We start from the raw sequence: 13,792 nt of genomic DNA, 5'->3' as shown, positions 1-13,792 counted from the left end.
TTCAGCGAAATGATCGCCAAGGTTATATATCGCTGATATATAGCAGCCCACACCACGGGTGGACCGGATACAGTAGATGTGGTTATAGGAGGTGCAACTGTCTATCTAACTTCATTTTAGAATTGGTTTATAGAAAGTAACCTTGGCTTGCTGGGTGTTGGCATAATCGGCTTCAAAAGCTTTGAAGAAAGAAGATATGACATCTTAATACTCATAAGCACGAGGGTACAAGGCACAGCCTTTCAATGTGATAGTATCAACTTCCCCCTCCCCTTTCATCTATATTCTTTCCACTGATTTCACTATCCTTATCATAGCATTATCCTTATCACAGCACTTTTATCTTTTCATCTCTGGCCTTTGTTCAACCATTTGCCCATTAAAACAGCCCCCCATCTGTATCACTTGCCAGACTTTGTCCCAACCCGCACCACAATCAGTCTGACGAAGGTTCCTGACCAAAATGTCGCATATCCATGTTTTCCACAGATACTACCTGACCTGCCGCTACTCCAGCACTTTGTATCCTTTTTTTACACCAGCATCTGCAGTTCCTTGTGTCGCCAAAGCACTCTACTTGATTCTTAAGCTTGCAACAAAAGGTTGAGCATTATTCAGATTTGCACAAAATAGTGGAATCAAAACAAATTTAAATGCTTTTACTTTTCTCTAAAGCAATATCAATAACAAGGATAGATAAATAAATGAAGATTTTGAGCTTCCAAACACTATAGGTCAGACATGCAAGGATAGCAATTGGAGACAAATGAACAAGTAAGATTTGGGTATTTATTTTTTTCATCGGTTAAAAATACAAGCTTTGCTCCATTAACATTTTTTTACAAAACAAGCACGTACAAGAACATTGAATTAGTGACTGAATTTTCAATCCCAGCTGTGAATATAAATTCAATAGCAGCTCTGAATAGTGGTTATTCACATTAATAATGTGAGGAGAAACTACAGTGATATAGGGGAAATATGGAGAGACTAAATGCAGATTCAGTGGCCAAATGGTTACCATTTGTGTTCTTTCAAGAAGTTGTTCTATACTAACGTCAGTTCTAAATGGTAAACTAGGATTGAGATTCCAGTTTGGGATTCCCAGGTGAACACCAACCTTTTCCACACAAAGTTCGGATGATGGATTCCACCTGAAATCTGGAAACAGAAAGAAAAGTAGCAATTTCCCTGCATATTATGTTGAAGAATTTGTTTGCAGACCAAGAGTCTCCAAATACCCGAGTTGAGAAAAATGTTTGTGTGTGGGGAAAACAGTATTAAACAATTCAAATTATTTTGATTGAATTGAATTTGGTTTAAAATTAAGAGTTGGGTTGTGTTCCATTTTCTAGTCTTTTTATCTCAATGGGTGTGAATGTGCACAGACATTGTCACTACACAGGGTATCTCTGTTAAGAATTGGGCCAGTTTGAGTGTGTAAGTTGGTAAAAAAAATCCACAAAAGGTAAGTTTGTATTTTCCATGTAGGTCAACAGCAGAAGTGAAGGTGGTTTTATGCTGGCAGCAAGTTCTGGGCTAACTGCTTCTCAAAGTGGTCTTTTGCCAAAGGTATTAAGGTAACTACACAGGAGGTAAGGAATAGGAAGTACAATATACAAAGAATTAATGGCCTTAAATTTATTATGCTGTAGTTCGAGACATTTTTCTTAACTATTTTTAATGAATCTAAACACATTACTACAATTCATGTAGACACAAAATGCTGGATTAACTCAGGCAGCATCTCTGGAGAGAAGGAATGGGTGTCGTTTCGGGTTGAGACCCTTCTTCAGACTGATGTCAGGGGAGGGGGCGGGACAAAGATAGAATGTAGTCGGCGAAAGAAAGACTAGTGGGAGAACTGGGAAGGGGAGGGGATGGAAAGCAGGGACTATCTGAAGTTTGAGGTCAATGTTCATACTGCCGGGGTGTAAACTACCCAAGCAAAATATGAGGTGCTGTTCCTCCAATTTGCGTTGGGCCTCACTGACAATGGAGGAGGCCCAGGACAGAAAGGTCAAATTGGGAATGGGAGGGGGAGTTGAAGTGCTGAGCCACCGGGAGATCAAGTAGGTTAAGACAGACTGAGCGGAGGTAATTGCCGAGCCTGCACTTGGCCTCACCGATGTAGAGAAGTTGACATCTGGTTTGAGTTTAAACCAGCATCTGCAGTTTTTTTTCCTACTACAATTCATGTGTTCTGCTGACTGGATTTTTGTTTGTCAATAATGATTGAAGAACTTTTAGTGCCGTAACAATATTTATTTACTTCAAAGATCCAGAGATGGGAAGTATGATCAAAACAATTTGACTAACATTTAATATGTTAACACACTGACCACAGAGTATAGAACAACATAGAACAATACAGTCAAACAGCATCTCTGGCGAAAAAGAATAGGTCATGTTTCGGGTCGAGACATTTGGGAGTCTGAAGAAGGGTCGTGACCCAAAACATCACAATAGACAATAGGTGCAGGAGTAGGCCATTCAGCCCTTCGAGCCAGCACCACCATTCAATGCGATCATGGCTGATCAGATCACTCTCAATCAGTACCCCGTTCCTGCCTTCTCCCCATACCCCCTCACTCCGCTATCCTTAAGAGCTCTATCCAGCTCTCTTGAAAGCATCCAACGAACTGGCCTCCACTGCCTTCTGAGGCAGAGAATTCCACACCTTCACCACTCTCTGACTGAAAAAGTTCTTCCTCATCTCCGTTCTAAATGGCCTACACCTTATTCTTAAACTGTGGCCCCTTGTTCTGGACTCCCCCAACATTGGGAACATGTTTCCTGCCTCTAATGTGTCCAATCCCCTAATTATCTTATATGTTTCAATAAGATCCCCCCTCATCCTTCTAAATTCCAGTGTATACAAGCCTAATTGCTCCAGCCTTTCAACATACGACAGTCCCGCCATTCCGGGAATTAACCTAGTGAACCCACGCTGCACGCCCTCAATAGCAAGAATATCCTTCCTCAAATTTGGAAACCAAAACTGCACACAGTACTCCAGGTGCGGTCTCACCAGGGCCGGTACAACTGTAGAAGGGCCTCTTTGCTCCTATACTCAACTTCTCTTGTTATGAAGGCCAACATTCCATTGGCTTTCTTCACTGCCTGCTGTACCTGCATGCTTCCTTTCAGTGACTGATGCACTAGGACACCCAGATCTCGTTGAACATCCCCTCTTCCTAACTTGACACCATTCAGATAATAATCTGCCTTTCTATTCTTACTTCCAAAGTGAATAACCTCACACTTATCTACATTAAACAGCTTCTGCCATGTATCCGCCCACTCACACAACCTGTCCAAGTCACCCTGCAGCCTTATTGCATCTTCCTCACAATTCACACTACCCCCCAGCTTAGTATCATCTGCAAATTTGCTAATGGTACTTTTAATCCCTTCATCTAAGTCATTAATGTATAACGTAAATAGCTGGGGTCCCAGCACCGAACCTTGTGGTACCCCACTGGTCACTGCCTGCCATTCCGAAAGGGACCCATTTATCCCCACTCTTTGCTTTCTGTCTGTCAACCAATTTTCTATCCATGTCATTACCCTACCCCCAATACCATGTGCTCTAATTTTGCCCACTAATCTCCTATGTGGGACCTTATCGAAGGCTTTCTGAAAGTCGAGGTACACCACATCTACTGACTCTCCCCTGTCAATTTTCCTAGTTACATCCTCAAAAAATTCCAGTTAATTTGTCAAGCATGATTTCCCCTTCGTAAATCCATGCTGACTCGGAATGATCCTGTTACTGCTACCCAAATGCTCAGCAATTTCGTCTTTTATAATTGACTCCAGCATCTTCCCCACCACTGATGTCAGACTAACTGGTCTATAATTACCCATTTTCTCTCTCCCTCCTTTCTTAAAAAGTGGGATAACATTTGCTATCCTCCAATCCACAGGAACTGATCCTGAATCTATAGAACATTGAAAAATGATCTCCAATGCTTCCACTAGTTCTAGGGCCACCTCCTTAAGTACCTATTCCTTTTCTAGAGATGCTGCCTGACCCGCTGAGTTACTCCAGCATTTTGTGTCTATCTTCGGTGTAACCCAGCAGTTCCTTCTTACATATAGAGCAGTACAGAACAAGAACAGACCCTTTGAATCATTTGGCACAGACATTGCAGGCCAAATTAAACTAATTTCCTCTGCCTTCATGTGATCCATATCTCTCCATTCCCTGCATATCCACATGGCTGTCTAAAAGCTTTTGTATCTGCATCCACCACCACCACCCCTGGCAGCATGCTCCTGGCAGCCACCACTGTGTAAAAAAAATACTTGCCTTGTACATCTCCTTTAACCTTGGCACGCTCACCTTAAAGCTATGCCCCCTAGTCTATGACATTTCCACATTGAGAAAAAAAGGTTTTTAGTCTACCCTATCATAATTTTCTATACTCCTATCAGGTCTCCCCTCAAACTCAATGGTCTAGAGAAAACAATTCAAGTTTGTCCAACTTCTCCTTGCAGTTTTCTTTTTGAGATACAGCATGGAAACGGGCCCTTGTGCTCACAGTTGACCATCGGTCACACGTTCAAACGAGTTCTATGCTATCCCACTTTGAGATCCACTCCCTACACACTAGGGGCAATTTGCAAAGGCCAATTAACCTACAAACCCGCACTTACTTGGTATGTGGGAGGAAACAGGAGAATCCAGAGGAAACGCACGCGGTCACATGAAGAATGCACAAACTCCTCAGATAGTACCCTAAAGTCAGGATCATACCTGGCTCTTTGGAGCTATGAGGTAGTGGCTCTACCGGTTGTGCTACTGTGTCACCTTACTAGTTGCGCTACTGTGCCATAGGTAGTTAATGCCCTCTAATCCAGGCATCAATCTGGTAAACCTCTTCTGCATTGCTTCCACATCCTTCCTGTAATGGGGTGGCCAGAACTGCACACAATACTCCAAATGTAGCCTAACCAAATTATTATGTCTGCAAAATGACCTCCTGACTCGTGCACTCAATGGCCTGACTGATGAAGGCACACAAGCACATGATATGCCTTCTTTGCCATTATTTCTACTTGTGTTGCCATGGCAGGGAGCTATGGGCTTGGACCTCAATATCCCTCGGTACATCAACGCTGTGAATGTTCTTGCCATTAACTGTATAATTTCTCCTTATATTTGATTTCCTAAAGTGCAGTACTTCACATTTGCTCGGATTAAAGTCTTTCTGCCATTTCTGTAATTGATCTATATCCCGCTGTATCCTATGGCAGCCTTCATAACCGTCTGCAACTCCACCAATTTTGTTGTAATCGGCAAATCTTAATAACTAACCCATGTACATTTACTTCCAAGTAATTTCCATCTATATCAGAAACAGATGTCCCAGCACTGGTCTCTGTAACGCACCACTGGCCTCTCTCAATAAGCTGAGATAGTCCCCATCAGATACCTGGGATTTATCCACCTTAATGCTTATCAAGAGATCCAACACCACCTCCTTCATGAGAATGTAGAAAATACCTCAAAAGAACCATTAAAGATACACATAAATGAAGTACAATGGAAAGGATGGATATAACAGTTGAATACGCCTGAATGCTTAATTTTCCATAATAAACTATGACACAGAAGGTGCACAAACTAATCACAGATCAAAATTAGATTTTCTTGGCCTCCACATCCTGAAACTAATACACTACGTATGAACAAATAGACCAGATAAAAGGGTTTATTTGGCAAGTAATGAAGTTTAAATTAAATCATGAGAGATTTAATTTAGTAACCTGAAAAGAAAGCCGAAGTCAATACAATATTCACGAAGAAAAGTGATTTTGCATCTCGTTTCCCATTTTTTTAATTCCACTTTGAATCTACACACTAATTACTTCCACAAAATGTTGTGCTCCACAGTTTTATAAAGTATCCATTTACTTAGAACTTCATCATTTACAACTTAAAATCTAAAACAGATTTTACACAAATTGTATTAAATAATTATGTGCATATATTAAAAAGAGAAATAAAAAGGCACATGCAATATAATTTTTTTTTAAAAAGCACACTTGAAATTGTTTTGGCACCAGGTTAAACCTAATGCTTAAATGTGCTAAAACAAAGCACAATTTGAATTGAGTATACCATTACAGCTCATTTACATCTGCAATACATTGTTCCTATTTATATTTTCAAAGCACTTTCACATTGTTAGAACACATTGGAAGCTGCAAGGACATATTATAAACTTTAATCTGGAGACGGTAAGATCATTACAACATTGATTTATACAGCTTTCTGTGCACTTCATATAAAATATGACAGGAACCGTTGAAATTATTATTGCTCTCAATAACATTGTAATTTATCATAATCACCCTTCACTTTCATGCATAACCACTAATGCCAATAGTCTTTGTAAGCAAATTACTTTGGACCATTAAATGTTCCACACCTTGAAAAACATTTCAACAGAAATTAAAGTTTTAAAATACTCGACCAAAGTTGAAATTTTTATATGTCCCAAGCACTCTCATCAGTAACTGTCACTGTGTGAGCAGCTTCTTTGGGGTCTTGGAAACTAAAAAAAAGGCTTACATTTACAATGGTACCTTTCATAATTTTACGACAATTTACTCCTTCATTTTGAAGTACAACAACTTTATGTAGGAAATGTGACAACCAGTTTGCACAAAGGAAGCTATTGCAAGCAGCAGTGATGTGACCAGATACTGTTTTATGAATGCTAAAACCTAGGACAAAGGTAATCAATTAGGTCTTCGAAAGAGTGCAGTCGACTTTTTGCAACTCAGCACAGTGCACTACAATGGAATGCAAGTCTACATATTTGTGCAGGTGTTTCTAAAGTGAAACGTAAACCAACCATTCGAAGCCCAGAGTGATATCCACTGAGTCACGGCTAGCACTTACTTGGGAGAAAGTGGTAATGGGTTTGGAAAGAAATTTTAAGTATACCGACTGTGTGAGCACAACCTTACATATAAGAAATGTATGAAAATGCATGATGCATGAAAATTCACAACTTTATGCCAATGCAAATTATGCAAATTTTATTTATCTCAGGTTTTGATATGAATGGAGAACTGAAGGCAATAAACATTTAATGATTTCTGTTACCAAAATATGCTTTAAAATTGTGTGTATTTGTACGCACGCGAAAGAGAATACAGAACACACAGAATCTAGAAGGAGAAAGCATGGCAGACAGAATAAATATAGTTATATTGTGAATGTGATAACTTTTGTTTAACATTGTGGATGCAAAAGAGTAGTTAGCATTCTCTAAACTGAAAGGGATAAATATACATGTCATTATTAGCACAATGCAATGAAAAATCCGAAATTTAGATACATGATGATGAGGTATAGAATTACTGCCAATTTCCAGCAACATCAAAAGCTTAATGTAGCACTTTTATATACTGTTGTTTGCAGAAAATCTAAGGGAACTTGCTTAACTTTTCAAGCTCTGGTTGAATTGGCTATCCAGATAAAGAAACAAACAAAAAAAACTGAATGATTTTCTGAAGACTATAAAAATATAACTTTTTTTCCATTACAATATTTTGTTAGATTTTTCAGTTATTGGTTCTGTGAAATATGATACAAATTCAATTTCTAATTTCATACCATAATGCCACTTATTCTGATGTGCTGAGAAAGTGTAACATAATTAAACAATGTTAAATTCAGTTACTTCAAACTATCTTTTCCAGGACACATTGCAAAAACAAAAAATCCATAATTTCAGATTTAAAAACATTCTTTCTCAATTCTTTTAATTTATTAACTGTTTTTACACTATGTGGTACGGTTATAGGTAGTTGATGAGTAAAATGTTCTGAGGAAGAAAACACCTGCTGAACCTTCTCAAAGCCCATCAAGGTTCATATTCAGGAACTTGAACCAAAAGGAGTGAGGCCAGATTAGGAATGTTTACAGGCATAAACAAGCCTGACTCTTGTTCAAAAGGCAAAAATATACAGGAAGAATAGATTACACGGACATTAAACAATGCCTTGTGATTCACTGTTGGTCTTTTGTCATTAAGGAAAGTTCAGTCTTGATTAAATCATGATTGGAGAGATAGTCTCACGCCCAGCACTGTCTTTCCAGTTTACTCCCAGTTGGTTTCTCACATCTAGAGATATGGTTGATGATAGTAACGCCCTGACTGAAGGCAGAAATGCATCACACGATTGAATGAACAAATGGGTAATTGTTACTTCTGTAGCTGTACCAGGAGATTAATTCATCAAATAGATTAATTTTGGAGGACCAGATCTTTATTCCTGGAAAAGAATGGCTGGACTGAACCAAGTTAGAATGCCTTGTCCTAAAACTAGCCAGTTTTAATTTATTTTGTCCTGGAATATATACAAATTATTAGTTGCAGCAACAGCTATGATGTTCTCTTTATGATGCCAAGCTGTATGCAGAATCTTCTTGTTGAAGTCCAGACTATCAACACTAATTTCATCTTTCTTCCTTTTTCCACCTGTGCAAACCTTACGTGGCTTCAAGATGGCACGCGGTTTACTGCTTTCCCGAGATGCCTCGAGTGTGATGTCACGTTTGGTATTTCTGTCAAACATTCGGAAGAAGTTGTTGTAGGAGCCGGTCATAATAGCACTGTTTATAAAACAAAATAAACCAGTGTCACTGCAAACAAAATTTCAAAAGTACATGACATTCAGAAAAAATGACTGCAGATCCAAATCTATTTCCTGATGTCAAGTGTTATGACAAATATTGATGGCATTATTATAAGATATGCCTTTACTAATGTTCCCTATGACATCCCATAAAATCAAGCAGCATACAATTAATGAAACGCAGCGAGGAATGTTACCAGCATTTCAATAACTTGCAAAATTAAATACATCATACTTCAACTTATTAAGTATCAATTTTTCACTTGCTTTTTCTTTTCATTATACAGTACCCTCCATAATGTTTGGGACAAAGACCCATCATTTATTTATTTGCCTCTATACTCCACAATTTGCGATTTGTAATAGAAAAAACCACATGTGGTTAAAGTGCACATTGTCAGATTTTAATAAAGACCATTTTAATGCATTTTGATTTCACCATGTAGAAATTACAACAGTGTTTAGACATAGTCCCCCCATTTCAGGGCACCATAATGTTTGGGACACAGCAATGTCATGTAAATGAAAGTAGTTATGTTTAGTATTTTGTTGCATATCCTTTGCATGCAATGACTGCTTGAAGTCTGTGATTCATGGGTGTCTTCTCTGGTGATGCTCTGCCAGGCCTGTATTGCAGCCATCTTTAGCGTATGCTTGTTTTGGGGGCTAGTCCCCTTCAGTTTTCTCTTCAGCATATAAAAGGCATGCTCAATTGGGTTCAGATCGGGTGATTGACTTGGCCATTCAAGAATTGACCATTTTTCAGCTTTGAAAAACTACTTTGTTGCATTAGCAGTATGTTTGGGATCATTGTCTTGCTGTAGAATGAACCGCCGGCCAATGAGTTTTGAGGCATTTGTTTGAACTTGAGCAGATAGGATGTGTCTATACACTTCAGAAATCATTATGCTACTACCATCAGCAGTTGTATCATCAATGAAGATAAGTGAGCCAGTACCTACGGCAGCCATACATGCCCAGGCCATAACACCCCCACCACTGTGTTTCACAGATGAGGTGGTATTCTTTGGATCTTGGGCAGTTCCTTCTTTCCTCCATAATTTGCTCTTGCCATCACTGGTATAAGTTAATCTTCGTCTCATCTGTCCACAAGACCTTTTTCCAGAACTGTGGTTGCTCTTTTAAGTACTTCTTGGCAAACTGTAACCTGGCCATCCTATTTTTGCAGCTAACCAGTGGTTTGCATCTTGCAGTGTAGCCTCTGTATTTCTGTTCACAAAGTCTTCTGTGGACAGTGGTCATTGACAAATCCACACCTGACTCCTGAAGAGTGTTTCTGATCTGTCGGACAGGTGTTTGGGAATTTTTCTTTATTATAGAGAGAATTCTTCTGTCATCAACTGTGGAGGTCTTCCTTGGCCTGCCAGTCCCTTTGCGATTGATAAGCTCACCAGTGCTCTCTTTCTTCTTAATAATATTCCAAACAGTTGATTTTGGTAAGCCTAAGGTTTGGCTGATGTCTCTAACAGTTTTATTCTTGTTTCTCAGTCTCACAATGGCTTCTTTGACTTTCATTGGAATAACTTTGGTCCTCATATTGATAAATAGCAATAAAAGTTTCCAAAGGTGATGGAAAGACTGGAGGAAAGACTAGGTGCCGAGAGCTCTCTTATACCTGCATTAAGAAGGCAATTAAACACACCTGAGCAATTACAAACGCCTGTGAAGCCATATGTCCCAAACATTATGGTGCCCTGAAATGGGGGGATGGGGGGGGGGGGGGGGGGGGGGACTATGTATAAACACAGCTGTAGTTTCTACATGGTGAAACCAAAATGTATAAGAATGGCCTTTAATAAAATCTGACAATGTGCACTTTAACCACACGTGATTTTTCTCCATTTAATTTTGGGCAATTAAATAAATGATGGGTCTTTGTCCCAAACATTATGGAGGGCGCTGTATATTGGGAATCACTTCATTACCAATTCAGTGAGGTTTTTTTTGGCCTAAAATAAAACCTTTATTAATTTTTTGGTGGAATTTGAATTGCACAGCACTGTCTGGCCGAGGTCCACTTGCAGCAACGAAAAGTGGCAGCAGTACTTACTCAGCTGTAGTACAATTCCAAATCTGGAAACACTTGTATGATGCTATTTGTTTTGCTAGTTTCACATAATTAGCAACCCAATGTTAACTAGGTACAATCATATAATAAAGAAGATATAAAATAAGGGATTCTAACAATGTTTCCCCTCTGAGTATAAATGAATTCTATCATGGCATACAATAAAAGGACCACGCTACCATAACTCAATCACAGCGATATACATCGAACCAAAGAACTGTACATAGTATGCTTCGCATCAGAAGAGGGAATTGTTTCCAAAAAGACCCTTCTAGTCTGCATCAGGTTAGGATTTGAAAAAGATCTTGATTTATCAAATTTCTGAAAAATTGGACAAGAAGAACTGTGTATATTTGCACAGGAGTGTAGGAAAATAACTGCAGATGCTGGTACAAATTGAATGTATGACAATAGACAACAGACAATAGACAATAGGTGCAGGAGTAGGCCATTCAGCCCTTCGAGCCAGCACCGCCATTCAATGCGATCATGGCTGATCACTCTCAATCAGTACCCCGTTCCTGCCTTCTCCCCATACCCCCTCACTCCGCTATCCTTAAGAGCTCTATCCAGCTCTCTCTTGAAAGCATCCAACAAACTGGCCTCCACTGCCTTCTGAGGCAGAGAATTCCACACCTTCACCACTCTCTGACTGAAAAAGTTCTTCCTCATCTCTGTTCTAAATGGCCTACCCCTTATTCTTAAACTGTGGCCCCTTGTTCTGGACTCCCCCAACATTGGGAACATGTTTCCTGCCTCTAATGTGTCCAATCCCCTAATTATCTTATATGTTTCAATAAGATCCCCCCTCATCCTTCTAAATTCCAGTGTATACAAGCCTAATTGCTCCAGCCTTTCAACATACAACAGTCCTGCCATTCCGGGAATTAACCTAGTGAACCTACGCTGCATGCCCTCAATAGCAAGAATATCCTTCCTCAAATGGAGACCAAAACTGCACACAGTACTCCAGGTGCGGTCTCACCAGGGCCCGGTACAACTGTAGAAGGACCTCTTTGCTCCTATTCTCAACTCCTCTTGTTACGACAAAATGTTGGAGTAACTCAGCGGGTCAGGCAGCATCTCAGGAGAGAAGTCAAGTCAAGTCAAGTCAATTTATTTGTATAGCACATTTAAAAACAACCCACGTTGACCAAAGTGCTGCACATCTGACTAGGAAAAAAAAAGAAACATAGTGGCAGGCAGCCAAACACAACGGCGCGGCCATCTTGAACAAAATGTTAATTCAATCACCCACAGTCCAACAACAAAAGCATTAAATAAGCATCAAAATTACACCCCCAAAAAACCCCCAAAAACACAGTCCAACAATAAAAGCACTAAACAAGCACCCAAATTACCCAACGTCAAAACCCCCCAAAACACAGTCTAACAATAAAAGCATTAAATAGGCATTCAAATCACACAACCCCAAAACTCCCAAAAACACAGTCCAACAATAAAAGCGCTAAACAGGCATTCAAATTACACAACCCCAAAACCCCCAAAAACACAGTCCAACAATAAAAGCATCAAACAGGCACTCAAACCACCCAACCCCAAAAACACACAAAAAAAAAAATCAGTGTAATCAGTACTGTGGGGGAACAGTATGTGTGATGATACCATTAAAATGCAGAATGTATCTCTCACATCACATTTCAACTCGCTATCAACTCACATTTTTGTTGTTATTTTTACTTTTAAATGTTTTCCCCCTGCTTAATTTCTCTGATTTTATTATTTCTTACTGTTTCTGCCCATTATTTCCCTCCCATCCTTCCTCCCCTCTTTTGTGCAGTTTCCCTTGTATTGCTCAAACGCACACCCTGCACAAATTTAACTTATTATATATATAAATATATAAATATATATATATGTGTGTGTTTATTCACAAAATGCTGGAGTAACTCAGCAGGTCAGGCAGCATCTCAGGAAAGAAGGAATGGGTGACGTGTGTGTGTTTGTGTGTGAGAGGCAAGATAGAGATAAGTAGGTCTCAAAGTTCCTTCTCGTGGATCAGAAGCAACTTTGATTTAAAGCAACGCTCTATTTCTCTCTTCATCTTATTTAGGAATGGGGGACGTTTCAGGTCGAGTCTGAAGAAGGGTCTTGACCCGAAACCTCACCCATTCCTTCTCTCCTGAGATGCTGCCTGACCCGCTGAGCTACTTTAGTATTTTGTGTATATTTGCACAATTCTCAAGTTCAGAAATGCAGGATTAGATAGTGAAACTGGAAAGTTTCTTGCATAGAACTAATCCCCACCATATCTCAGACCATATCCCCACCTTTGTCCGCATAAATGATGAATGTAACTGTATTAAAATGGAATGAATTAGAAGAAAAGTCCTTTTGTAGAGTACAAAAGCTTAGAAACACAATTTACTGATTGCAACACAGGTTAGAAGAGCTACAACAATGCAATCTTGCACCATGTCACAAAATTATTTTTTATTCTACACATAGATGCAAGACTTTTAAAAATATAGACTAATTTCCGTTTTGTGAAGGAACTGCTGATTCACTTATGCCGTACCTTTCACACATGCAGATTTATTTATAAAGAGCAAACTTGCGTATGCAAACAGCAGTCACTAAAGGCAAAGCATGTACCAACAGCTATGAGGTAAATGGTCAGTTTTTGTTGGTTACGTGATAATGGGCATAAGTGGAATGGTGAGTCACACAGACATTTTTATCTTTCACTGAATATAAAGTACATGAGCCAGAACTGCAAGAGCCCGAGTTTATTAATTCATATAAAGAGGAAATGCACTGAAGCTTGAGCATAGCTTTTGCAATAAATATCTGGGATATAAAATGTTACTCAGATACTTGATTACAACTGAATTGGCTGTAAACAGCCACATGCCAATAAATACTACATTACCTGTCTGAACCATTCCAACAACACTCAAACTTGTCAAAGATGCAGTCATTCTCGTACAAAGAACATAACTTGCTCCGCAAATATTCGTGAACCTGGAAAAATGAGGCATCAAAACAGACCACGAATCAATTATCAGAATTATTAAAGAA

The 13,792-nt window shown here is 39.2% G+C and overlaps 1 protein-coding gene across 2 annotated transcripts in view; it reads right to left on the bottom strand.

Annotated features, from left to right (window-relative positions):
* Nucleotides 1-788: 788 nt before the first annotated feature.
* Nucleotides 789-13,792, bottom strand: part of ppp2r2d (protein phosphatase 2, regulatory subunit B, delta) — a 56,567-nt gene continuing 43,563 nt past the window's right edge. For both annotated transcript variants that reach the window (XM_078413656.1, XM_078413655.1), the window contains 2 exons: nt 13,644-13,735; nt 789-8,638 (listed from right to left, as the gene is read on the bottom strand). In XM_078413656.1, the coding sequence (XP_078269782.1) occupies nt 8,359-8,638; nt 13,644-13,735 (372 nt within the window). In that variant the 3' untranslated portion in view covers nt 789-8,358. The remainder of the gene's footprint in view (nt 8,639-13,643; nt 13,736-13,792) is intronic.

This window comes from Rhinoraja longicauda, chromosome 16, assembly GCF_053455715.1.
Source record: "Rhinoraja longicauda isolate Sanriku21f chromosome 16, sRhiLon1.1, whole genome shotgun sequence".
NCBI lineage: Eukaryota > Metazoa > Chordata > Chondrichthyes > Rajiformes > Arhynchobatidae > Rhinoraja > Rhinoraja longicauda.
The sequence above is the reverse complement of the archived record's forward strand: the minus strand, read 5'-3'. Positions and strand labels throughout refer to the sequence as shown.